The 27611-nt window shown below is 33.3% G+C and overlaps 2 protein-coding genes across 5 annotated transcripts in view; one reads left to right on the forward strand and one right to left on the reverse strand.

Moving 5' to 3' along the window:
- The window catches only part of LOC106071578 (leucine zipper putative tumor suppressor 2 homolog), a 63888-nt gene extending 59291 nt beyond the window's left edge, over nucleotides 1-4597 (forward strand). For all 4 annotated transcript variants that reach the window (XM_056007549.1, XM_056007539.1, XM_056007529.1 and 1 more), the window contains one exon: nucleotides 399-4597. In XM_056007549.1, the coding sequence (XP_055863524.1) occupies nucleotides 399-1919 (1521 nt within the window). In that variant the 3' untranslated portion in view covers nucleotides 1920-4597. The remainder of the gene's footprint in view (nucleotides 1-398) is intronic.
- A 188-nt stretch (nucleotides 4598-4785) lies between these two features.
- LOC106071577 (protein farnesyltransferase/geranylgeranyltransferase type-1 subunit alpha-like) lies at nucleotides 4786-27611 on the reverse strand. Its single transcript, XM_056007565.1, has 8 exons — nucleotides 27382-27611; nucleotides 13361-13475; nucleotides 13085-13189; nucleotides 12825-12935; nucleotides 8542-8703; nucleotides 8302-8364; nucleotides 7025-7199; nucleotides 4786-6482 (listed from the first exon to the last, which is right to left on the reverse strand). Exons 1-8 carry the CDS (start codon nucleotides 27521-27523, stop codon nucleotides 6372-6374), a joined length of 984 nt encoding a protein of 327 aa, XP_055863540.1. The 5' UTR covers nucleotides 27524-27611; the 3' UTR covers nucleotides 4786-6371.

Raw genomic sequence — 27611 nt, forward strand, 5'->3', positions numbered from 1 at the left:
TTATTGGACTTAATAGACCAATCAACTTAATTATAAATCATCAATTATAGAACACTTCTATTAACGCCTACACCAAATACTGTTTGCCCAAAAAGACATATAGTAAGTGTCTCACAATCAGAACTGACCAGTCTCAGTGAATGTAGACAAGGAATATTTCAACCAATCATTTAATGATAGTCAGTGATTGAAGACAAGGTATATTTCAACCATTCATTTAATGATTTTAAGAACAGCTTAACAAGAAGGAGATTTTTTTAAACTAATTAATAAATAACATTATTTTGTATGCTTTTTCTGAAAATTTTAGTCTTAATTGAATGTGTAACTCTTAGAATAATTTAGAAAGGAGACCCAGTTGTAAAGTGTAACTCACCGTATACTTGACTTTGTTTCAGAAGCCTGGACCAAACCTCATCCGACCCATTGCTTTCAAGCCTGTACAGATGAGTCCAAACCACAGTCCAGTGTCTCACCTCAATAGAAGAACTTCTGCCCCAGATGAAGGAATGGGTGGTGCCCATGAAGTCAACAGACCTCATGGCTTGAAGTTAGGTGTCAGCATGCTGGGAGTCAGAGGTAGCCCTGACTCAGCACACAACAAGTCCAATCCTGGGGCCTTCAACAGCATGACCAAAAGTCAACATCTTAATCCTAGTGGTCAGCATCTGAACAACTCAGCTGCAGACCACCCTCAGCATACCCACTCACATCCTTCCAGCATCAACAGTTCACACAACAGCTCTCAGCATTCCTCTGGGTCCTGCCACAACATCTCCTCAAACTCTTACAGCAATCTCCCTGGAAACTCTCAGAATAACTTGTCTGCCAACTCATCACATTTTTCTGGCACTGAAGACAACAGCTTTACCAACGAGTTTACAAAACCGCTTGATTGGCCCTCTGATGCCATACCTTCAGCCAACAGGCTGTCATCACATGGGGCTGAAGGTGTGTTGCAGACTCCCTCGCCCAGTGACAGCGGTGTTGGAGAGCTGGAAGCCATCTTGCGTGAGAAAGATGCTGAGATAAACACTTTACGTGAGGTCATGGACAGAAATGAGCGTGCAATATTCCAAGTGTATGAGGAGAGAAGACATAACTGGCTACAGGATACCCAGGAGCTGAGGGAGGAGTATGAACGCAAACTTAAAATTCAGAACAGGAAGTCTTACAAAACAGAACAAGTTCTATCCCTCCAAGTCTACAAACTCCAACAAGAACAGAAAGTCCTTCAAGAAGAAAAAGCCAAGGTCACAAATGAAAGAGATATGTTACGACTTCAGGTGGAAGATCAGTTATCAGAAATATCACAGCTAAAGATAAGGCTGGATTCAGTGAATGGCTGTGAAACTCTACTCAGTAATCCCTCCGACAGTCAAAACCTTATGGAGGAACTTGCACTAAAGAATAAAGAACTAATAACTGTCAAATCACAGCTTCATTCTTTTGAACTAGACATGGATAAGAGAAATAAAGAAATAGCTGATAAAGTTAGAGAGATCTCAAACAAATCTGATCAGTTGAAAACTCTAAAAGATGAGATTTCACGCTTAAAAAATCCTCCTGTTCTGTTAGACACAGCTTCTCAGACTCATGCTCCTAGTGAAGTAGCGACTTCCGAGAATATGAAGCCTTCAATGTTAGGAGAAAGGGACAAGACCATTAACAACCTTCAGGATGAGCTCTTGGATATACGAGCCCAGCTAACTGCCCTGAAGGAAGAACATGAGAAAGAGAGGGAGCAGTGGTTGGATGAAAAGAACAAAGTGGTCCGCTACCAGAAGCAGCTCCAGCTCAACTATGTCCAAATGCAGCGCAAGAATGCCACACTGGAGAATGAGGTTCAACAGTTGACCCTGGAGCTAGAGAGCCGAGACATGAAACTGATCACGTTGGAAGAGGAGAGCATGTGTTGATTTCAGTTACACACTCAAGAAAATATATAGCGTATGTGATGATAGCTAATATCCCACACATTGTGTGTGATGTCTGCTCTCTGTGTAAGTAGGATCTGACTGACAATATATATGTTGACCTACATCACACTGGATGTGTTGACTAATTCATATCTTAGGACTCTTGTGTGTAGATATAAATAAACCAAAATTTATTTAGCACTAACCTAATCTTATGTAGGCTTAACTTCAGTGACTTTGTCTGCAGTAAGTCCATAACTTTTACTAATTACAATTTATTTTTAAAAATTTAAATTTCATTTTACAATTTTAAATGTTTCACTGCCACTTGACATGTGAAGAGGTTCCTTCAGGAAGTTAAAAACAAAAACATGTAGTCCAGGTGTGCGACCTTCAGGTAAGATCCAAAATCACCTAAATATTATTTTGTGATATTCTTTCTTTCAATTTATAAATCCATCAGCACTAACATTGAAAGTCTTTGCAACTTTGTTTTCTTCTATTTCTATGGTTCCCCTTTTATCAGGGAACGACATGGCCTAAATTGTGCCAGAATATCAAACCTTTTTTTTCATCTATAAATTTTCTTGAGTTACAAGTTCAAAGTTAACAAATAGAAAAAAAAATTAATTTTATAAAACAAAAAAAGGAGGAAACCGCCTTGTAGATATTTTGTCTGATTTATGAAAGACTTCAAACTGTCATCATTTGCAAATTGTAAACCAAAGAAGATTCACAAAGATATTTATTTGTAATATAGTCAAAATATTTAATGGAATAAAATAATGAAGAGAGAGTTTTAAAATATATTTCGAAAAAAAAGTGTCTAGTCTTAACATTTGAATCTGATACTTTTTCTTTTTGAAATTTGTTTCTGAAATATATTTTAATCAGCCAGCTAATAAATTGAAAATAAAAAGTGTCACCAAACATCAATGTTTGCAAAAAGAAGTGTGTTTTTTTTCAGAGTTAATTTTTCATGTTGCAAGAGATGCTTCTGTTAGTATAGCAGTTCATGACAGTGTCATGCGTGCAGCAGAACTTATTTCTGTTATATTTCCCCAGCAGATGTTTTCATTAAATCTGAATGGACATTCAGAATGTCTTCAGCTTCTCACTCAAGAATCCTCTCAAGAGTCCAGTGCTTCATGAAGGCTCTTGCCACTTTGCCCACACAATGTAAAATAAAAAATATAAACATATTGTTTGGAAATATCTATAATTCAATGCGTTCGTTGTATTATTTAGTAAAAATAAAAAAGATTTTATTTCACTTGGTAGTATGTTGGCTACATAGTCTCTTAGAAAGTGCCTGTATTATTCAATATTTTTACAATAAGGTGGCATAGTACGGTGAAAGCTGTGATTTTTTTTGTGTTTGCTGTCATATGTATATATATATATTTCATAAATTACTTGTGCACATATTAAAAAATGCAATCATAATAAAGTTGGCATTTATTTTTCTTGTAATTTTATGAACATGTGATTTTCTGTCAGTGAATATAAGATTCAGTCTTAGTACCAGTACTTTTCATGGTTCATCTGACCCCACTTTTAAAATAAATTAGAATTTCAGCCACATTAAAAGAACAAAATATATTAATCATAAAGATTTTCTCAACATAGCTGAAACAAAAAAAATTTTTAATGGTATCTGCAAGAAGTCTAGTCACTTTTTGTAAAAATACATAAGTTCAAGAAACAACTATTATATTAGTCAACGCTTACAGTATTATCTTGACAGATTGTGTTTGTCAACATAGAAGGAAGATTGGGGAAAACATGGTGCTGGTCATGCATGAAATGCCATGAAACATTTTATTTTGCATTGACCATTGAATATAATTCATACACATGTTTAGGGAAATATAATTCATAAATATATTAGCTAATTAAAAATGTACAGGAGAATTATTAAATGACACCAGAATTTGTTATCAAGCAAACAGTTTGATTCTATCAAAAGTTTCATCTTTTTTACTTGAATGTCAATATTTGACGTACTTAACCACATCTGCTTTGTGCAATATTGAATTGAGTTGTTTTTTTAACAAATACCAAAAATAATTGAGCTGGTTACAACTATTCTAGTTTCGTAACAAATACAAAAACATGTTTTCAAATGTTTTTTGATACTTTTTCTTATTAGACAGGGGAGCAATCCCTACTAGGTGACACATGACTTGAAATCTCTTGAGATGTCATGCACAATGATTTTGTCTATTAATTTTGCACTATTTGAAAAGCAAGATTTATTTGTTTGATTTTGTACAAATATTTATGACCTTCTATTTGTGCCTTGACCCTCTTATAATCAACTGGATGAGTTTTGTTCTCACTAATAATGAAATATGTATTAGCGTCATACTGCCAAACCCAAGGAGTGGCTTTGTGCAATGTGTTTTTACATTTTTTACTAGGTTGGTTTTATCAGTTGAAATTCATAACAAAAATGCTGATCCATGTTTGCTAAGCATCCATTCTAATGATGACATGAAACTGTTGTCAGTACCTATGTTAAAGTGTATATTAACTTCATAAACTCATTATAATAATTATTATTGAGAAATGTTACAACTACTGGTAATGTAACCTGCATGTGTATTTCATGTAAGAATGAAAGTAGTCATCTTGCCTTACTAAATATGAATTGAATAAAGAGTTAATTATTTGAACCGCTTTTATTATTTTTTAAATTTCTGCATTTGTAGATCTTGTCCAATAAAATAACTATTTCAAAAGCCTTCTGGCCAGAATGTAGAAAGCGCAGTTTTGAAATGTGATCACCACTTTCTTACTAATGTAATCATGCACTAGACTAACAAGCAGAGCAAACAAAACAATCCATATATAAACCAATGAATTCTTGAGTTCATCACTAAGTTTATTGGGATAGCAACAGCTCATACAAAAGATACATCTCACTGAAGCACCAATACAAGTATTCAATCAAAATAAACATTAAAACCAATTTGAACTAGTTCAAATACAGCTTACAAATATTTTGAAAATGGAAAGGCTAACAAAAGAAAAGGGCACCCACTTGCGTAGAGGTAAAAAAAATATATTGATGGTAGCTAAATAATTCAGTCTTAAAATTTTTAAATATAATTAATGTAACAAAATAAATTATGGGTAGGTATCTTTTTTTTGAAAAACAAATACACTCCATCCATTAAAAAAAAGCAACTGAGCCACACAATTCACAATCTAATGAATACTACTTTAATAAATAATGTTCAATTAAACATACTGTTAAGTTAGTGAGCCATCATCATATTAAATCTGTTAATAAAACACATAACTATTCTTTTACATGAAGATTGATTTTATAATATTAACATCAGGTATGTCTTACAAATCTCAATATTGAACTGTTCAAATGAGCAGAATTTATTGACACACACACACAAAATAACAAATTATAATTCAATCTTAATATTCAACACACAAAACTTGAAAACATATATATATATATATATATATATATATATATTCATACAATAAAGAAAACAATTTCAAACCTTTAAAATCAATGCTAGCTTTAATTAAAGTTGCTAAATTTGATAATCTTTTATCATCCTGTCATTTACTGAATATAGAATTCTGTAAAATTTGACATATATCATCTAACTAAACATTTGATGTAATGTTTCTAAAGTCATCTGTATAAAACAAAATCTATTGGTTGGTTGAAGTTTCTAACTACTAAAAGGAAGTGGATTTAAGAAAAAAACAAAACTACTGAGCTCCAAGGAAAAGACTCACAAGACGAATATATTTGTTAAAATCAAACACAAGCAAGGGACATAAGCTTTATTGCACATTAATTTCTTAAGGGCTGCACACATGATTATATCCTACACTAGTGTTACTTGATACAGAGACCCATAGCTGAAAGCAAGAAATGAAAACAAGAAGAACGGGTGGGGAAAACAAGATAAACAGAAGGATAAGGAATGACTACAAAAAAATGGAGGGGAAAAAGTCCTAGACAACTAAACATTTCATTTCTTTGGTTTTCTACCTGAGCAAGTGAAATGGTGAAAAAAAAAGACAAACGTATTTAGCTGTAAGAAGCCAATGCATCCAACTTGAAAAACATTGTGGCTGAAAATTATTTATGTTCTTAAAAATGCTAGTATGTACAAAGTATGAATGGAGTCATTTATAAAACATATCTTTAGCTTTATCAGGAGTTATATCTGTTTCTCCCCTATCTCATTTGTAAGTATTTCACATTTTTCAAACAGATTGGTATAAAGGTTGGACTTTAACTGTTTAAAACATCAGAAAATAAATATTTATACTAGATAGATAGTATGATATCAGGGAATGCAAAAGATAAGTGATAGCACCTTTAGTAGGTTGGGAACACATGAAGCCATTTCTCTGCTAGTACTTATCACATTCATTGCGTAACACTGCTAAGTGCTTGTTGGTGGGCAGCTAAGAGTCACCAGAGACATCAGCACCATACTTGGAGGCCAGAGACCGAGCAATGTATTGCCAGTATTCCCGACGCAAGGTGTCATGTTCTTCAGCTAGCTCATTGCACAACTGAAATATGTAAAAATATGCAAATATAAGACGAGAAATTTTAGTTTAAAACATTCTTGTACTAATGCTTTAACTCCTCAAATCTAGTCAGGCGAGCACATTAATGAAATGAAAAAGCCAAATATATTAGTATACACAATAAATTTCTGGAAAAGATAAAAAGTTAAGTTTCTTTTAAATACACTTGACTGACTTGGTTTTAAGCAATTTGTATACCTAATGTATTTTAAACAAATAATGTTTCACAGATATCTTCATTTTCAGATACTAATTGCCTTAAGGCTAGTGGTGTAAAGCTCAATTTTTATAACCAACAGTTGACCATATGACCAGCACATTTGCTGACCCACTTTACTTTCCCATTTGGATGCAGATGGGTTAGACTGGGGACAGTGGGAGACTTGCCCAGAATCAAGATGCCTGGAGGAAGCTGGTTGTTGGAACCACAAGATGGTCACTAGTGCCAAGTGATTCATTTATCAACCATTCAGCTTTTTATTAAATCCAAAGTGATATCAAAAACAATAAATTTGACAAGTTACCTGGGTAGCTTTTTGAAGAGTTTCTTCTTTCTTTGGCTTTCCCAGCTCCAACATCTCTTCATAGCAATCAATCATACAGGCAATGAGAAATGGAGATCTGATTTGCTTAGAATACAATTCATGACAAAATTCTAATACACCAGGAAAGTCAAATAGTTTGCGTTCCTGAAGAACTCTGTGGGTATAGAAGTATACTTAAATATGTAAATAACGAAATTTAACTACAAAATAAGTATTTTTTAAATATATGACAAGTGAGCATTAAGTATAACTGTTCATTTTTTTTTTGACAGCACTAAATCAGGTTTGCCATTATATAATCCTTAAGCTATCTTTCAGAAAAGTGTTTTTTTCTTTAACTATAAAATACAAATATTTATAAGCTTAAGAGCTTTTTAAAGCCTTGCATATTTTTTTATATGTATAGTATTACAAATGCAATAGAGCCAATCTGGTGGTCTCAAAAAGTCTATTCAATTTAACAGCTTCAAAAAGAAGCTGATAAAATATTTTTTAATTAATTGCAGATTTTAGCAGTTTTTTGTTTTATTTCACTTTAGAGTTTTTGGTGGGAAAAGGAAGAAAATAAAAATTTAAAAAAAAAAGTGGGGGTGGGTGGGGTGGTGAATGTAGTTAATTTTTTCTTCTTCAAGCAAGATTAAAAGTACTGCCTTGAGAAAATGGACAACTAAGTCCACTATGTAATAAAATTTAAACCTATGAAATAGTAGCAAATATATTCAGATGAAACAATACTTTATATGTGATGATGGCTAATGGATTGATATAGTAGTCAACGATGCACATTTTAGCTACATGCAAAATTAACTAAGCATTTTAAAAATCTCTTCAAAAGTTAAAATATCCTTTAATTGGTATTTATGATAAACAAAATGCTGGCTTAAAGAACATTAAAATGTTTTTAAAGCAGATAAAGATCCACAAACAGGAACTTTTTCCCTCACCATTTGTAATATGTGAGTAAAAATAGGAATGCTTTTTTAAAATCTTAATTATTCAATATTTGATTAGCTTTTATTACTTATATGATTTAAACCAACACATTTTTCAAGGTTTTTGTTTTGTTTTACATGTTTTTAATGTTCCTTCAGATTTGAAGATAAGTACATCCTCTCCCAAACCTACGGCAGGATAGCTGGGGGTGGTGGCAGGCAGAGTTAGAACTTAGGACCCAGCCATCCTGCCTTGTAGTGTTCCAGTAGGTATCAACATCACGATGAAACAGTTGTGTTTGTAAAAAAAAATTAAAAAATTACCCTTTCATGTAATTCCAGGCACTCTCATTGTTGGGAGCTTTTCTTATGAAATCTTGTGAATACCTGTTAACAAAATGGCATATCAGGTCAAATGTAACACAAAATGTTTGATTCGATTTCAACTGATACCATATCAGTTTTGTGTATATTAATATATGATTTTTTTTTAAATAATAGATTTTCATGTAATTTCAATAACAAAAAAATTGTAGTTCTTATGCAAACTTCAATTTCAATTACTTCAATTCCTTTTTAATGATTTCATCTGTGTATCCTGTTGTATTCTTTATGATAAAGTGTCTCTGGTTCCAAGCTGAATTGTTACGAAGATCCTCTTTAAGTAGCCTATCAACATAATCTAATTCTTGATCCCACAGTGAAAACTGTTGAATGCACCATTGCCTAAGCAAACCAAAGATAAAATAAGAATTTACTCAATATTGTTTACACAATATTTTATATGTATATTATTCAATGACTTGACTAATAGAAATATTCTCCACAGAAAACTTTTTCAAAAGAGGTAATAAATTGAAAGAAAAAAGGAGCAAAGCAATTTAGTGGGGAAAAATTGAAAAAGTACAGGTCAAAGGGATGGTGACTAAATGAGTTCAGGTTGCAGTAAATCAAGGTTCCCACTTTGGGTATGACTTCCAGACATATCAATAATACAAATGTTGCTGTGTCAGTGAATTACATTGATCTTCTGGTCTGACGCTGTGTGACAGATGTAACAAATTATTTAAAAGGGAAGGTAGCTTTGAGTGGAAATAGAACATGATTATTGATATTAACAATGGAAACGACACAATGTTTGTTGTTTTATATGTTTCGGATGTTTCTTCAGAGTTGAAGAAAATTTACTTCCTAATCCAAACCTCTCGCAGGATGATGGGGGATGGGAGTGGGCAGGGTTTGAACTGGGAACATCGATAAGTCCAAACAACAGCCCAGTGCGCAAACCGCATGACCAGGCAGCTATCAAACAAGTCAAGTCTATCACAATACAGTTAAAAAACGAATATATTAATTTTTGGATGACTGGGCTTGGGAATATTTTTTTTTAAACAAAGTCTTATAAAGCTCAATTGAAAGGGAAACTAATACTTTTTTTATATATTTGTTTAAATATAATATGTGTTTTGATGAATATTTTATTCTTTTTATTTTATTTTCAGAAATTAAATAGTAATTGATGTTTTGTGACTTAATTTTCCTGTACATCCAAAACAGCCAGATTCTCACCGAGTTCTATGTGACGTCAGAGTGGTTGATTCACACAATAGTAGACTGGGCTAGGCCTACATGTGTGTGTAAGTATATCTGACCAATTTGCTAAAATTGGTAGGACACATAGCCTACTTACTTTTGGGAAGGAAGGCTTGTGGATGAAAATGTTAGGGGCTTTTTTTGTTTTACTAGAGTTGGTTATCACTAATTTACTAAATATAAATGTTTCTAAGCATCTAAACAAAAAATAATAAAATGTTTTTATTACAGCTTTTTTACGCAGAATTTAAATGTTAATAGTTTAAATTTGAAAAGCCATCAGTTTTCCTTTTACTTACGTTCAAACTAGTTTTAAGGATCATTAAAACTTAAGTAATTTTAAAATTCCTTTTAAGTTCAGACAGAGAACAGAAGCGTGATTAATTTTTTAAGTGTAGGGCTTTTTAAAAAAAAATTTTCCTATGAATTTTTTTAACGAAAGTGCCCATACAAGACATTTTGTTCTATTTTATGATTATTTTGTCAAATTTTTTATATTCAAAGTTACCTCTCTTTGCTTAGAATGTTAGAAGCGTTTTTTAAAACCAGAAATCAGAGCTTATGAGTTTAGTTACCAAAATTATTTTAAAATAATATGTACATTGTAAACATAGATGCAAGCAACGGCGCCTCACTTAGCCTGCAAGGGTGGGTCAGAAACCCCAAAAAGCCTGTAAAGCATGATGCCTCTAATATCTTTATGACATATATAAAACATTTACTGCTATTTTTGCAATACAAACTATAAGTACTATGCTTTTTCTTAAATTACTATAATTTACATAAATGTTGTTATGTTTCAACTTTTCATGTTTTTATATAATATGCACACTGATACTATATTAGTAAAAATCAAACTTTGTTGCACCTATGTTAAAAGTTAACTCTATTTCATTAAAAGAACTAATAATCTATAAATATTTATTGGCCAACAGAGTAGATCTTATCAGATCTAGAACTAGTTAACTGGAACTTCTAACTAATAGTAGCTTAGACTTATGTACTAGATGTAGTCAAGATGTGTGTTGTTGTTTTTTTTTTACTCAGTTTTAAATCTAGTTAATTAGCTTATTTATTAGTTCTAGTCTTTGTCTTGAGCCTAGATTATTATTTTTTTATAATTTAAAAAAAAATACTATAGCGTTTGTTTATGATAATTTAGTTATAGAACCTAGGTCCTAGATAACCTTGATTTTAGACCTATGATAATACTAACAGAGTAGATCCATCAATGTGCACCCATCTAATCTACATCTAAGTCTAATAAAGAAAACACAACTACTAAGTATTAGAGATCTAGATCTTGAGCTAGTAATTTAAATAGTCACTAGTAATGCTGTCTAGAACTAGACTATATAGTACTACTAGTAGATCTATGATTCTATATATCATATAGACTTTTCTAGATCTAGAACTTCAATAGAATAAATTTAATGGTCTAGAACAGGGGGGGGGCACATGCGGCCCGCCAGAGAGTTTTATATCCCAACTATAAACTCCAAACGGGAAAGTTTGCACAAAACTGCATTGAATGACAAACATGTTATTGATTGAACTATCAGCGATCAAACTTATTAGAGCTAGGGGACTTAACCACAGGCAGTTCCGAGAAGTAGGCTACTTGAAGGTGTGAAAATAAAACATTCCGATGTTCGGTACCACAGTAGTATCCGCTGGGTTAGCATGGGCACGGTATTGGGATCTCAAGGAAGAAATTGTTATGTTCTTTGAGGGACATCAACTGTGACTTTGTTCCTAATATTTCTAATGAGGAGTGGAAGACAGACTTCATGTTTTTTTTTTTATCATTAACATTTCAATGGGTTGCTTGCTCATAAAATGTATGTACATCTTTCCAAACAAAACTTTTCCATTTCTCCAGCAAGCAAATGAAAACATGTTTAATCATTTTCATTTGCTGAAAAGTTTCTGGTAAAATGGTTGAAAAATACAAGACTTGTTGAATTTGCAATGCAAATTTTAAGACATCAAGATCTTGAAACCAGTTTTCAATATCCTCACTTCACCATTTAGTGCAGAAGCCAATTCAGCTCCAGACGAAATACCTCAAAGCAAATTATGACCTTCCACAGGAGTTTTAAGGTTGCCAGAAGCTGTATTTCCACCCTTAAAAAAACTTGATGCTAAATTTTTACATTATTTGGGTTCACATAAATCGTAAATAAGCCTTTCAAGTGTAAGAACAACTCGATGCTGACAGACTGTAATTTGACAGCAGTCACAAGGATAACAACTAGTTAGCTAGTTCCACCACAGTTCCAGAACATTATGCATGAGTGTAAAATTAAATATTTTACATTAAGTACAACAGCACAACCAAATTGTCATGATGAATTTTTGATGATGTAAAAAAGCAATAACAAAATTTTAAAAAATATACGTAAAATTAGTTTCAGAAAACGCTAAATCTTGTTGTAATTCTTCAATAGGTAGTGTAAAAAAAGATATAAATGTTTAATACAGTATACATGTATATTTTCTAAGTTGCAAATACATATTATATATGTATGCGGTCCCCCATTCCTAAAAATCTTTTAATGCACCCTCAATAGAAAACGAGCGCCCACCCCTGATCTAGAATCATAAAAATGTCTGGGCCTTCTTTTTCTAGACTTTTTTTTTTAAACAAGTTTTTAATTAGATCCAGACTTTATAAATTTAGATCTAATTACGATCTATGCTGCTTCTGCCCTGGTACTAGATGTAGTGGTAGATTGTAAGATTATATAACTAATTATTCTATTAATCTAGATCTAACTAAGAGATCTAGTTAATAGTAATACAGTAATTTCGGGTAAATATCATCAACTTCTAAAATCATTATAAAATGTAGAAATAGATCTACATCTCTAGACTAAATCTAGCCTCTAGGTCTGGTTTCAAGAGAATAGTTAATTGAATGTTGCATGCCGACAGATCAAACTTATTAGATCTATTTAGGCGCTGTAGCCTTACGATTTGTTCAGACACTTTTGTTTACATTTTTGATAAAAGTGAAAGTATGGAAATAAGTGCATGCACCATAACTTAAGAAATTCGACTTATTATTAATTTTCGTTTGAAAGCCAACTAAGTCTACTAGACCAAAAACATTTTTGAAAAAAATCTGTCAGACTAGCACTTGCCAGCTAGCTAGTTTTTTTTATTTTACTTTAATTTAGCAGGCATGCTAGCTATAGTCATCGATCTTGCATCCATGTTATAAATCACAAATTATTTTTTTAAAACCATACCTGTGTTGCCAAGCATGGTAATTTTTAGCATCTTCTTTAAGAATTTTTTCAGTGAACTTGAGTTCATCTGTAACATCCTCTAACCATTCAACAATAACACGTCTGTGGTGCCTACAAAATTATAATAATAAAGTATATTCCAAATGATTATTAATCTTCAAAATTTGTAAAAGAAACAGTCGTAAAAATATAATAATGTATTGACATGTATTTAATCATTTCTACTTGCTATAAAACAATGTAAAGTTTTTAATACAAACCAAACTTGATAATTCTTAGGATTGTCTTCAATGACTTGAGATATGTATTTCAGTTCTTCTTTAAGATCTTTGTTCAACTCTTGCAGAATGTTTCTACGGTAATTCCTATTATTTAACAACAATACCAATTTTTTTTTAAATTATGAATGACAATAACAAAAAAAATCCTATTAAATAAAATACATATCATTTAAGGAAGAAAATGTTATATTATAATAATAAATTGGGCTTACATCAATAATTAGTGTTAAGTTTTGAATATATATTCAAATTTACCAAACAGAATAATTTGCTGGATTCAGTTCTGCAGCTTCTTTTGTTAAACTAAGGGCTCGTTCTGACTTTTCATCAGCAGCAATGATAGCCCGAAAGTAGTCATAGACTTCTCGAACTGTAAAAATAAGATTTTTTTTTTTAATCACACAAAAAAAAATGCACCAGTACCACTATTTCATGATGTAATTATTATGTTACTGTCACTCACTAACTACTCCAAGGAGATTTTATATTAGTAAAGTACACACAAATGAAAACCTACAACACACACTTTAAGCTAACTTTACATTTGGCACATAAAATATAAAAAAAGCTAATTTTTATTCAAGAAGTTATGAGCCTTAAAAGAAATACCAATTAGAAACTGCCTAGAATAGAATCAATATTATTGGAAAAAAAAAAAAAAATGATTATAGCCAAGAAATCTCAGGAAAATATTTCTACAAATTGATTATCCTAGAAAGCAATAGGTTAGAATGTTCACAGACAGACCATCTGAAAAATTCCTTTAAAAAATTGGTAAGCTGGCATTATCATTTAATGTCCCAAAATTAGAAAAACTCATAGGCACCAGCAGAAATGGGAACATTAGAACCACCAAATAGAGCTACCTTTTAAACTACTCACAAATACTAAACTAACAGTCAGATCGTTTTCCTGACTGATACCAAAACTATGTTTCAAATCATTAAAAAAAAAAAATTCAAGATGTGTATATGAAATCAATCAAGAGAGTAGTTACACAACTACACTACATTTAGATCTATATAAATGTAATAGCAAGGAAAATGTATCTTCAATAGATCCCAATGTGCATTTAACAAATCAAATGCAATTTAACTGCTGATAAACTAGACTAAAATGCAGAAATGAGCAAGCAGTAAAAAGTACCTTTCTAACTAAAAGAGGTGAAAAAAAATCAGAGTATTCAACATTTAATAAATCAAAAATGATCCAGCGCTCCTCCAAATTATACTATTACAGGAAAAATTATGCTTACTAAATTCAGGTCACCCATATTTATTATAGTGTGTAGATCTAATAAAAGATCTATACCAAGGGTTCTCAACCTGTGGGTCGCGACCCCCTTGGGGGTCCATTGACCATTGCACAGGGGTCGCCTACTACTATCAGAAAATTGTTGTTTTTTTTTTGCTATTTTTCATCAGAAGTTTTTTTTTCTTTTCTAACATGTTGTAACAAGCATATTTGTACAATAGTTGTACAATAGTTGATATGTATCTATATTCATAATGTCATAAGTATGAAAGATTACTCATACTGGTATTACATTATTATTAAAAAATTATGAAACGATCTTCAAGAAAAAAGCCTAAAAATATGGACATGTTGCTAGAGAATACAGAGGGCACTTTTAGTGAACGAAATATTATCTTTTTAGGTAGACATGGGGCGCAGTGGTTGAGCAGGAACGCGCTTGGCTTTTGAACTGAGGTTCTGGGTTCGAATCCTGGTGAAGACTGGGATTTTTATTTGGGCGTCTCTGAGTCCACCCAGCTCTAATGGGTACCTGACATTAGTTTGGGAAAAATAAAGGCGGTTGGTCGTTGTGCTGACCACATGACACCCTCGTTAACCATGCCATAGGTTTAATAAACAGATGACCTTTACATAATCTGCCCTATAGACCACAAGGTCTGAAACGGGAACTTAACTTTAATTGGTAGACATGTTTTTTTCATTGGTAGTATCCTCTTTGGTTTTTTTTATAATTGTCATTCGAAAATTGATGCTGCAGACCACATCTTTGCTTTTGAGGAATAACATTTTTCAACTATTGAAATAACTGTCCATTAAATGCGTCATAACATAACTTTCTAAATGTTAAACATACAGTCATAATTTATACATCATTGGAAAGTTTTTTTAAAGTACTTTAATGATGTACTAACAAAAAATTGTTTTTTCAAAGATAAATTTTTTACTTCACTTCCCTAATATTAATATATAATAATAATCAAAAGGTAAATTATATATTATATATATATATATATATATATATATATATATATATATATTCTAAATCATGGTAAATCTATAGATCTAGATCTATAAATTATTAATTTAATTAAAATATTTGATCTAGATTTAGATTAAATTTAAAGACCAACTGAAGAGTTTTTTTTCGAAATTGAGATAGATTATAGCGATTGATTTAGATAGTAGATAGCATCATAGTTAGTTCCTAAAATTTTGAGATTTTAGAAAAGCGTATTTATATTAGAAAAAGTAATTTGAAAGTGTAAAAAATAACGAGATTTGAAAATCAGCTTCAACGGCCGAAAGCGGAAGTGACGTCTTGTAATGGACTGAGAAAATGTAAATAAATATAGACATGGCTGGATACGTTATTGATAGCGATTCAGATGATATACTTATCTAAATCTAGCTGTCCAACAATTTTAAATGATACTTATCATGGGATGCACCAAAATGCCCTGAAGATAACTCTTCTACTTTTTCAAAATATATTATAGAGCAGACTATTGAATTAATATAATTATAGATAGATTAATAGATAGGACTACTAGGACTAGTCACTACTACACTAGACAGTAAGACTTCACTAGACTAGAGTATAGATAGAGTAGCTCAGTAGAGTAGACTGACTAGAGTCACTAGATCTATCATCTAGGACTAGGTATACTACCGTATATTATACAGTAGGCCTATATAAGTCATATAATAAGTCTATTATAATTTTTATTATAACAAAACTAAATGGCTAGATCTAGATCTATCTATCTCTAATGACTAATTCTAGCTAGGGATTTTACTAGTCACTCACTAGATCTAGTTTATAATACTTCACTTGTAATACACAATGTAATAATACTAATAGTTTATAAACTAGTAGATTTAAGGCATTTAAGTAGATCTAGAGTCTAGAGTAATCTAGACTAGCCTAGCCTCTATGTTAAGTCTAAGCGCAGTCGCCAACATTTTAATTTTTTAATGCTTGAATTTGTATATCTCTGTAAACTCTGTAATTAGTGTAATAGTAAGACCTAGTGAGTAGTGTCCTAGCAGCCTAGCATAATTCATAAATATAAATATAATATTATATTAGTCAAGGACTAAACCTAAAGCCTAAGCTAAATCTATATATAGAATATATTTATAATAATACTAGCCCTTACTATACTTATTAATAAGGCTAGACTTTAGATCTAAAAAAAATAATAAGTCATCATTTATATTGGTAATATTAAATACAGAATACAGATCTATACTAAACACATGTGACATGTCTTTAAGTCTTAAACTTAAACAGGGCCAATCCTAACGATTGCGGGGCCCTATGTGAAACTGATTGCGCAGGACCTAGTGTGGGTGGGAATAAGGATAATAAGTGGAAATTAAGATTTTGTATTAAAAAAAAAATTGACTTTGAATTTTATTCAATCTTTACTAAGTACAAGATTACGATCAAATTAACTTTACTTTACAAACTTTGCAACCTATGGCATATTAATATGCCAGTCACTATTAAAGTAAATAAAGTATGGAAACTTCAGATTAAAGTGAAAATTAGCCTGATTATTACATTTTATTACATGAAAGCTGACAATGCCTTTTTTCGTTTATCGCGCGAAGGATTAGCTTTTTCCGGAATGAATGACACCCACAAATGACAATTTTGTCTATTTTCAGGAGATTTTTATGAGCTTTCATGAGATTTCCAGGTTTTATATACCAGTATATATATATATATATAATTTAACAATTGCACCTAGAATTAGCGTGGGGCCTATGAAAGTGCAGGGCCCACTGCAACCTATGCGGTTGCAGTGGCTTAAGACCGGCCCTGGTCTTAAATATATTAGATTGCCTAGACCTAGAGAAGAGTAATTTATTATTATTAAGAACAATAAGAGTTAGATGTTAATGTTCGATCAGATAATCAGTATAACATATAATATATATATATAACCACTAGTTCTATATATATGTATACATAATTAAGTATAAATGTTAATAAATAAATTTTAAAAAATCTATTTTACAGTAAACATATATGACATGTGGCATACAGACAAGTTTACTAGATGAATCTTTCATCATTTTGGAAATACAAGAAGAGTTAATATTCCCTGTTTCTATTGTGAAACAAATCACAGAAGCATTCTACAATTTTATTTTATATAATAAATACCAATAAATGTAAATACAAAATCACATTTTAATTAGAGATGGGAATTGAACCCAACTTTTAAAGTTCAAGTTCAGTTCGATTCGATGACGAGTAGTTCGGTTTCGATTCGGTCAGGTCTAAAGTTCGGGTTTGGCTCAGTTCGATGTTATGAAATTATGTAATAGCAAAATTAAGTTATAAGGTTTAATGCAATTTATTAGTTAAAACACTTTCATTTGAATTTTTACATTAAACAAATACTTTGCAATATATAATAGGCCTATGGGCAATACTTTTTCCAAAATAATGTTGCCTACATACATTTTAAGCGTTGTAAAAATTTCTTAATGGAGATAGAATTGAAGGATTTTCGCTCAAGTCGGCAAGTGGTTTAATTTCGGGCGTGAATCAGCGCTAAGTGTATTCTAACCTTTTTCTCTTAGTAAGAAGAGATAATTTTTTAAAAAGGCTAATATCGATGTGCTTTCTTTCAGAACGCACTATTCATCATAATAATAATTTTAAAAAGTCGAGGGCCATATTAAATCTAATAATAAAGAGGCAGACCTAGCCAATAGAATTATGCAAGGGACATTCTAGGTAGGCCTACATATTGCGCACGTAATTCTATATATATATATAATGGACGTGATCTTTTTAAACAAATATTCTTTGTGTAAAGACGTCACTGTCGAGTTTTTTTTTCACACATAAGTCGTCACAATAATAAATTGAATATATGGAAGAAATTCGACTATTCTGAGACAAAAAATGCAGAAGGATCACACTAGCTGAGATGTTTTAAAATGTTTTCTTCAAAACGTTTTGACCCATATTGTGCATACGCGCCTCGCAAAAAGCAGTCTACAGTTGACAAGGTCTTATTAGAAGATAAAATGACTTCTCCTACTTAATATATTTTAAGTTTTAAACATGTAATTATACTAATAATTTATGGGTGATTTCAACCTACCTGATATAAATTGGAAAACACTAACCATAGATAAACACCAAAACCTTAAGGACATAAATGAGCTTTTCATAGAAACTTTACACAACCTAAGTTTAGATCAAATCATTAAAAAGCCAACTAGATTAAACAACACATTAGATCTCTTCTTAACCAACAGACCTGGATTAGTAGTTGATTATGATATTATCCCTGGTCTATCAGACCATGAGATCATAAAAATACACAGTCAGATAAAAGCAGTAGCCAATACAAAACCCAAAAGAAAAATCTTACTCTGGAATAAATGTAACCTAACACAACTACACCAAGCTGCATTAAACTTTCAACAAACATTCTTATTAGAAAAAGACATTAACCAACCAGTCGATGACCTCTGGAATTTCATTAAAAACCATCTTAAAAGCATTATAGAAAATCAAATACCAACTAAATACACATCAAACAAAATAAATAAATGCTGGTTTAATAATAGACTAAAGAAGCTTTGTAAACAGAAGGAAAACCTATATAGAAAATTTAAAGAAACTAATGCAGAAAGAGTTTACAAAAAGTATATAAAAATTAAACATTTAACCCAAAAAGTAAGCAGACAGCTGCAGAGTGAATACATAAACAATGTAATATCTAAAGACAACAACAAAAACCTATGGTCATACATTAAGTCTAAGAAAATGGAAACAACAGGCGTAGCGCCATTAAAAGATGAACATAACATAATACATAATGATAATGAAACTAAAGCAAACATTCTAAACAAATACTTTGCATCAGCATTCTCAGCCCCAGGAGACAAAGACATATTACTGAATTTGAACCAAGTAGACAACATAGAAGATATAGTAGTACAAGAAAATGGAATTCAAAAACTATTAGCCAACACCAAACCAAATAAAGCTTCTGGACCTGATGGTATTCCAGCTAGATTACTCAAAGAACTAAGTAATGAGCTAGCCCCAGTGTTCAAAATACTCTTTCAGGCTTCACTTAACCAGGGCAGAGTACCAAAGGACTGGAAAGAAGCTAATGTCACCCCCCTATTTAAAAAAGGAGAAAAATCTGACCCAGGAAACTACAGACCAGTATCACTTACCAGCATCACATGTAAAATCCTAGAACACATAATATGTAGCAACATCATAAACCACTTAGACAAACATAATGTCCTCACACCATACCAACATGGCTTTAGGAAATATAGATCATGTGAAACACAACTAATAGGACTAATTGATGATTTTTCAAAAGGTTTAGATAATAGTGAACAAATAGATGCTATCTTACTAGATTTTTCTAAGGCTTTTGACAAAGTTCACCACCATAGTTTGCTTAAAAAATTAAAATATTTCGGCATTAATGGTCCACTGCATCAGTGGATTAAAGACTTTCTGATAGGGAGAGAACAAACTGTAATAATAAATGGCTCTAAATCAACACCGATAACAGTAAACTCAGGTGTACCTCAAGGAACAGTCTTGGGTCCACTACTATTTTTAATTTACATAAATGATTTACCAAATTGCATTAGTTCAGGAACAAAAGTCAGATTATTTGCAGACGATTGCATAATATATAGAACAATAAAAACAACACAAGACACAGATATTTTACAAAGAGAATTAGATGAATTACAGAAATGGGAATCAAATTGGAGCATGTCTTTCCACCCAGAAAAAATGTCAGTTGTTAAGAGTAACAAAAAAACTAAAACAAATTAATTCCACTTATCTTATTCATGGCAAACCAGTAACACAGACTAAAAACGCAAAATACCTAGGTGTTATAATAAATGAAAAACTGTCATGGAATCCACATATTGATGAAACTACAAAAAAATCAAACAAAGCATTAGGATTTATTAAAAGAAATTTCTATAAATCAAATAAGAACATAAAACTAAAATGTTATTTAACCTTGGTTAGGCCAATAATAGAATATGCATCCTCTGTTTGGGACCCCTCAACTCAAGAAAACATTAAGAAACTAGAACAGACACAAAATAGATCAGTGCGATTCATAACAAATGAATATTCACATTTGACTAGAGTAACACCTTTAGTAAAATCACTAAATTTAGAAAGCCTTCAGGACAGAAGGCTCAAAAGTAAAGTAGCAATCATACATAAAACACTGAACCATAATCTTCAAATACAAAAACAAAATTTAATAAAATACTCTGAAAGACACAAAGATAAAGGCACATTCCTCGTCCCATATGCTAGGACAAATTTGTACAAATACTCCTTCTTCCCTAGTGCTATTAGAGCATGGAATGGGTTGCCTGAGCTAGCCAGGAAAACCAGTGACTTGGCAGAATTTAAGTCATTGGTTAATATACATGACTAAATGCATGACGCGTAGGACGTAATCATCTTCTTTTTTGAAGTAACGTCTGTATTATATAAGATAAGATAAGATAATATTCAGATAAGTTACACTGAAAATAAAACATTTTTTTTGACGCCCCCTCTCCTTGTTGGTTGGTCGTTGGTTTGTCGCTTACAAACAGCTAGTACAACTGAACCAATATAGGCGTTTTATATTTTTACCGGTAAGGATAGTATACGGGGACTTCTTATGGTCCGACAGTTACGCTGGGCAGGGGACGTATCCTGTCTGGGAGACGAACGCATGCCAAAGGCAGTCTTTTTTTTGGTGAGCTAAAAGGTGGTTGACTTAACAGAGGCACCCCACGGAAACGCTTCAAAGACCAGCTTAGGCGTCAACTTTGCTTAGCTGACAAAGAAGAGAGCACCTGGTTACATGCGGCCTCAGAACGAGTCAGTTGGAGTTTACTCCCGAAGGCCGTGGGATACACATTTTAGACCAAAAGAATATCCGCTGCTGAGGACAAACGCAGACCCGAAAAGAAAAACTAAATCGACCACCTGCGGAAAGTGGTTATGCTTGCCATGGGTGTGGCAAAATATGTAGGTCACAGCTGGGAGTGCGCAGCCATGGAAAAACTGCATTCCTTACTAATCTTCGGACTCGAAGACAAGCATTATAATAATATTTAAACTTAATAAACTTTAAAATAAATTTCTTATGTGAACAACTCAATATAGCCTAACTGTTATTACAATATTCACATATTTAACTTGATATAGAGATGTAATATTAATGAAATATACTGATATTTAAACAAAATATAGGTCACCACAAAACAACGTCTTTACTCTTTCATGTCTCAAGATTGTCTGCAGTTTCACGTTGTATTACGCTAATTTCATCATCCTCAATGCTTAAACACCTCTTCTTACCGCCACCAGGAAACGCACACACACATACTCTATGACACCCCTTTTTGTCAGGAAGTTGCGTCTCCCCATCCCCAAATTAAAGGTACTTGCCATCCCCACCCACGGGGGAGGACCCAAAGTTTGAAAAACGCTGCATTAAAAAAAATGATGATCAATAATGCAAAACAGAATAATAGTAAAAATATTCAGGGGCGTAGCTAGGAATTTTTCATCATTTGAGGCCCGGGAGGGGCTGGACCTCTTTAGGGGCCTATGCATTTTGCGTAATATTGAATAATTATTGTAAAAAAACACTCATTTGGGACCCCCTCAAGTGGGGGAACGGGGGGATTTTACATTTCTCCCCCTCCTCCCCCACCCTTGCTACGCCACTGATAATATTCCAATATGGGATACTTCACAATTTTCTAAAAATAAATCACTAAATAGAAGATAATTAAAATTTATTTTAAACTAGAACACAATTGAAATTATTGTAGATTTATATCTACACTCTCTAATCGGCAAAAACTACTCTACTCTCAACTAACAGCCATCTCAAATAAAAGTGACAATATTTTAATGTCAACTTTCTACTTACTAGGAACAAGAGTCTAGATCTAGATCTAATTAGAGGGCGCCTATTCGACTCAAAACCAATATTGCAAACAGCCCGCGAAAATTCAAGGCCAGGGGAGAGTCTGCACTTACGGAAAAACCCATGGGAATCCCAGCACGCCGCTTTTTATTTTCTTTTTAAAGTTTTCAAAATACCCCCCCCCCCCTTCCCAAGTTTTCAAAGTATAATGGAATCATTAGAATTCAAATAAAATATTTATGTATTTTTTTTTTATTTTTATTAAATTGCAAAATTAGTTCGGTTAAGAAAAGGAGGGTTCGTTCGGTTCGTACCAAGCAGTTTCAAAGTTCGGGATCGGTCATAAGTGAGGTTCGAGTTCGGTTCGTTTCCCATCTCTAATTTTAATAGAGTTCTTCATTATACACACAACATTATTTTAGTTATGTTCCTTTTCACTTGCTAGGTTTAGACAAAGTTTCGAATCAGGATTTAATATTATTATGTCATAGCCCAAAACTCCAGCAGGATGTTAGTTAATGGCAGTGGTTAATGTTTGAACCTGAGACCACAGAGAAGACAGTTCAGAGCGCAAACCACACAACTTTCTGCGTTTTGAAACTTATTCAAATTTTGATCATTTTATATGTTATTGCAGATTTGAATATCCATTGCAATGATGACTTGATCTGTAAAGGGGTTACATAAAAAAAAATAAGAGTTAGATCTCATTCTTCGAATGATGCTATTTATTAGAAATTGCAACGTGGAATACATATTAGAGGCCAAAAGAAAATCCACTGCCGAGGGAAGATGTAGACGTCGTAAAGAACATTTAAATTGACCACCAGCTGAAAATGGTTATGTTTTCGCTGGACGTGGCAAAATATCTAGTTTGCAGTTAGGGCTTCGTAGCCATGGAAAATACTGCATTCCTCATTAATCTTTCGACTCGACTGCCAGCCTTATTAATTAAACACTTTAAATTATGAATAACTCTGCATTTTTAATAACAATATAAAAAAAAATATATATATATTCAGTGATTAACTGGCAATAATTGGGTTACTAAAATTTAATAAAATGAGTTGCATAACTACATCAACATCAACTATATGCATTACTTAATATTATATTGATACTACAATTTATTTTACTAATTCCAAGAGAAAAGAAAAAAACAACTCCTTTTCCAGTAGGATAATCTCTTTCATTTATAATCTTAACACAATTTAAAACTTTTTTACTGATTAACTTGCTAACTTAACTATCTAATGATTCTATTCCAATCAACAAATGAGTCAAGCGTGGAATAAATTAAAATTCTTCAATTTTTACATATAGATTTATAGAACTATTTAATTAAGTATATAGGCCCGAATATATTTAAGTAAGAGTGTAACAAAATCCATATTTCGTATATTAATAATATTGTTACGAATCTCACTATCCAGGCTCTCTGCAAACTGCACAATACACCACCAACTTAAAGAACTTGACAACTCAGGGCTCCAAAGTAACGTAACACTTTAATGGTTGAATAAATAACAGCCAATACTGTACAATAGGCAGCACGTAACACAAGACTGTACAAATATCTCTTCGATAACACCGTACCGCCGTATCAACTCTTGCACTGGCCTCTCCGTCTCGTTCCGGGCGTGCACTGGGTTCAACAGTTCAGGACTGACTTCACACACTAGGCTCGTTGTGTCGGACTCGATCGCAGACCAAGATCAAGACGCCAGTCGTCTCAACTGTACTTGACAGTACTCCGCACTGAACCGTCGTAATGCTCCGCACAGAACCACACCGCTGAACTGTGCTGTAGTCGACCGGACTGTAGTGAACCGGGCTCTGAACCTTGCTGTATTGAGCCCCTTTTCTCGACCGTCTTGACTGCGACACCTCCTCTCTTATATAGGGTCCCTACTGGCCTTCTAGAACCGGACAGAACGCCCCTCAACGTTTCTAGGTGGTCAGATGACTATAACTCTCGTGACGCTCCTGAGCTCTGTTCACGTCGGCGATCCTTCCCGAACTGTCCTGTTGACACTCGACTCGGCTGACAGTCGTAACTCGTCACGGTTGACCGCTCGTCTAGCGCTGGCCTGGGGCGATTTGCGTCGGCTGACTACACACACACCACTACCCCTCTCTGTGCCACCACCAAGTTTATAACAATATTATAGAATTGGTAGATCTAGGTCTAATTTTTGCCTTATAGATTAGTTTTTAGAAATTTTGAAATAATTTAGATATATATCAGACTACTTTTAAGTCTAGGTTAAGGTTAAAGCTATTTGCTAGTGTTGTACGGGGTTGTGACTAGATTCAAACTAAATATAATCGTGTACTACAATAACTACATTGAATGAGCTCAACATTGTAATTAATGTTGTTTTTTTCCCATATTGGGCCTGTTTAGGGACGACTATAGGTTAATAATCACTATTAAGCCCAGCACCTCGATCAGATCAGTCTAGATAGATCTATATAGATAGGTCTAATCTCTAAATATCCAATACTACTATTACTAGATCTAGACTTCATCTAATTAAATTTAGGTCTACTTCATACATCATTAATGATCTGAGCATGGGCGTAGCCAGGATTTTTTTCGGGGAGGGTTTTGGGGGGATTCCCCCCCCTCCCCCCCCCCCCCCCCCCGGCGGAAAAAAATTATATGTATATATATATATATATATATATATATATATATATATGTGTGTGTGTGTGTGTGTGTGTGTACATAATAATCTTTATTACATTCTGACCCTTTCGGAAGACGTTTATTGTTTATTGTAGACTCCCCAGGGGGTCTGGGGGAGTTCGCAGCGCTCCCCAGCGTGGGGCGAAGCCCCGACGCCGGGCACTATTTCTGGTATTGAAAGCCAACAAAATGCATATTCTGAGGTATCTACAGTGCATTATCTTGCTATTAAAAAGTTTTATTTCAAAAACCTAATGTGCTATTCTTACTGACTTAGACCCTCTCGCGCCGTTCGGCCATTTTCCAGCAAGCTGTTTCCGCAACTCTTATTTTGCGTAATTCATTTTGTGTGAGAACATGTCCCGCAAAACCTCATGCGACGCTCTGTCACAACCTTACTAAGGATTCGACTCCCAGTTCGGCATATGATTTCTTTGATTTAGACCCGATCTCTATGACTGACTCCTAAAATCTGTTTTAGCCATCTTTGTTGAGATACATTTAATGATTTTCAATTTCGGCAGAAGACTATTCACACTTTATTACTGGAGCCCAAGCCACTGGTAGAAATTTGTAACCTTTCTTGACTACGCTCTTGGAATTACATGCCTGTATTTCGCTTTAGATTTTATATCGAAAAGGAAAGTTTTTTCGTCAAATCATCTGTTGAGGGGTTTTAAACTAAGAAATCTCTGGAGTTTTTTTTGTTTTGTTTTTAATTCAAAACCCCATTTAGCTACGATCATAGAATTTGGTGACTATAGTTTGCTTTAAAATAATATTGAAGAAAGAGGTTTTCAACTCTAAACGCTCTGTAGGGGAATTTTAAACTCAAAACCATCTGGAGGGGTTTTAAACTTTAAAGAAAAAGCCATCTGGAGGAGGGGGATTTACACTCAAAACCCCTTTGGCTACGCTCATAGATTTTATAGTGTGTAATTTGCTTTTTTTTAATATTGAAGAGGTACTTTTTAGCTTCAAATCCCAACTGGAGGGGGGGGGGGGTTGAAACTCAAAACCCCTTTGGCTACGCTCATAGAATTTTGAGTGTGTAATTTGCTTTTTTTATTTTGAAGATGGGGTTTATCGTAAATTTTGGGGGGGGGGGGGGGGGGGGGGGGGTTAAAATCAAAATCTTCCTCAACTGTGCTGTTGGAATATGGGGATTGTTGTTTGCATTTTTTTTGTTTTGTTTTATAGAAGAGGGGGATTTAACTGCAAAAACCTCTGGTAGGGGGTTTAAAATTCAAAACCCCCTGTAGGGGGTTTTAAACTCAAAGGCCCCTGGTAGAGGGATTTGTATCTCAAAACCCCCTGACAGGGTTTTTTAAAATCTTAAAACCCCCTGTTAGGGGGATTTAAACTTAAAACCCCCTGGTAGAGGGTTTTTAACTCAAAACTGCCTCGGCTGTACTGTGGTAAGTGATGATTTAGTATTAAAATCTCACCTAAAATAAACAAAATGAAAGCAAAAATCAGTCACTTAATTCCGTTCCCCCCCCTCCGCAGGGGGGGGGGGGGATTTCATTTCGGGGGGGGTTTGAACCCCAAGAACCCCCCCCTGGCTACGCCCATGGATCTGAGAAAAGAAGATCTAGCTCAGATCAAAAGCAGTAGATGTAGAACTAGAATAAGCCTGAAGCAGTAGCATAAGCCATAAATTGCGGAACTTTAAAATGAAACATGTGAACTGAGGCGCGCGGTACTGCGTGGGCTGAAACGCTATTCGCTTGACTAGATCAAGAATAAGCCGACAAACAGTAGATCTAACATGCAAAGCCATAAATTGCGTGATTTGACCTAATTTCCCCAACTCTAACATCCACTTTTATAAATTGGTGTGTTTTCTCTTAGTCACCTTTGTTTTCAGAAAATGGCATTCCTGTAAAAAGAAATAGGGAAATACGCTAAGCCGCGGCTAAGCCATAAACTGAAAAATTTGACCTAATTTTCCCCTAAACTATGTCATCGACCTTGGTTGTCTGGGAAATACTGATCTCGAGTGGCTTCGAGATTGTGAAATTTAATAGTCCCTAAAACGCACATTAAATTGCTTATATTATATCTAAATAATTTCAAAGAATATATCAATATCAATATTGAATAATAATTGAATATATGTCTAATATTTCGTACGTATGTTTTTTTAAGCATTATCATGATGATTATGAAACTAAAAAAAAGTATTACAGCGGTTTCCGCGTCTGACCCCAAAACCTCTTCAGTTGGTCTTTAAATTAAGTAACTTTTAAGTAAAGTCAGTGCCAAGCAAGGCTGCAAGTCAGTAATTATTTGAGTTTGAGTAATTTAACTAATTTGTAAAGATTACAAACAATTACACTTGAATTAGATTAGTGAATTACATTGTTCAGAATAAGCTATTTGCACCACTGGATCAGGTCCATCATCCTGTGGAATAGGTTTCAGATCTCTCCATTCTGGTCTGTCTTTAAATGGTACCCAAGCTTCATTAGAAGCAGCATCGTCTACATTACATTCCGACATGTTTAAAGATGGCTTGATTATTGGAACCACAGAGTGGAACTCGGTGTAGATTTTTCGCCGGAACTCAAAAATTGCAATCCAGTTTTTT

The sequence above is a fragment of the Biomphalaria glabrata genome, chromosome 1 (assembly GCF_947242115.1).
Source record: "Biomphalaria glabrata chromosome 1, xgBioGlab47.1, whole genome shotgun sequence".
NCBI classification, from domain to species: domain Eukaryota; kingdom Metazoa; phylum Mollusca; class Gastropoda; family Planorbidae; genus Biomphalaria; species Biomphalaria glabrata.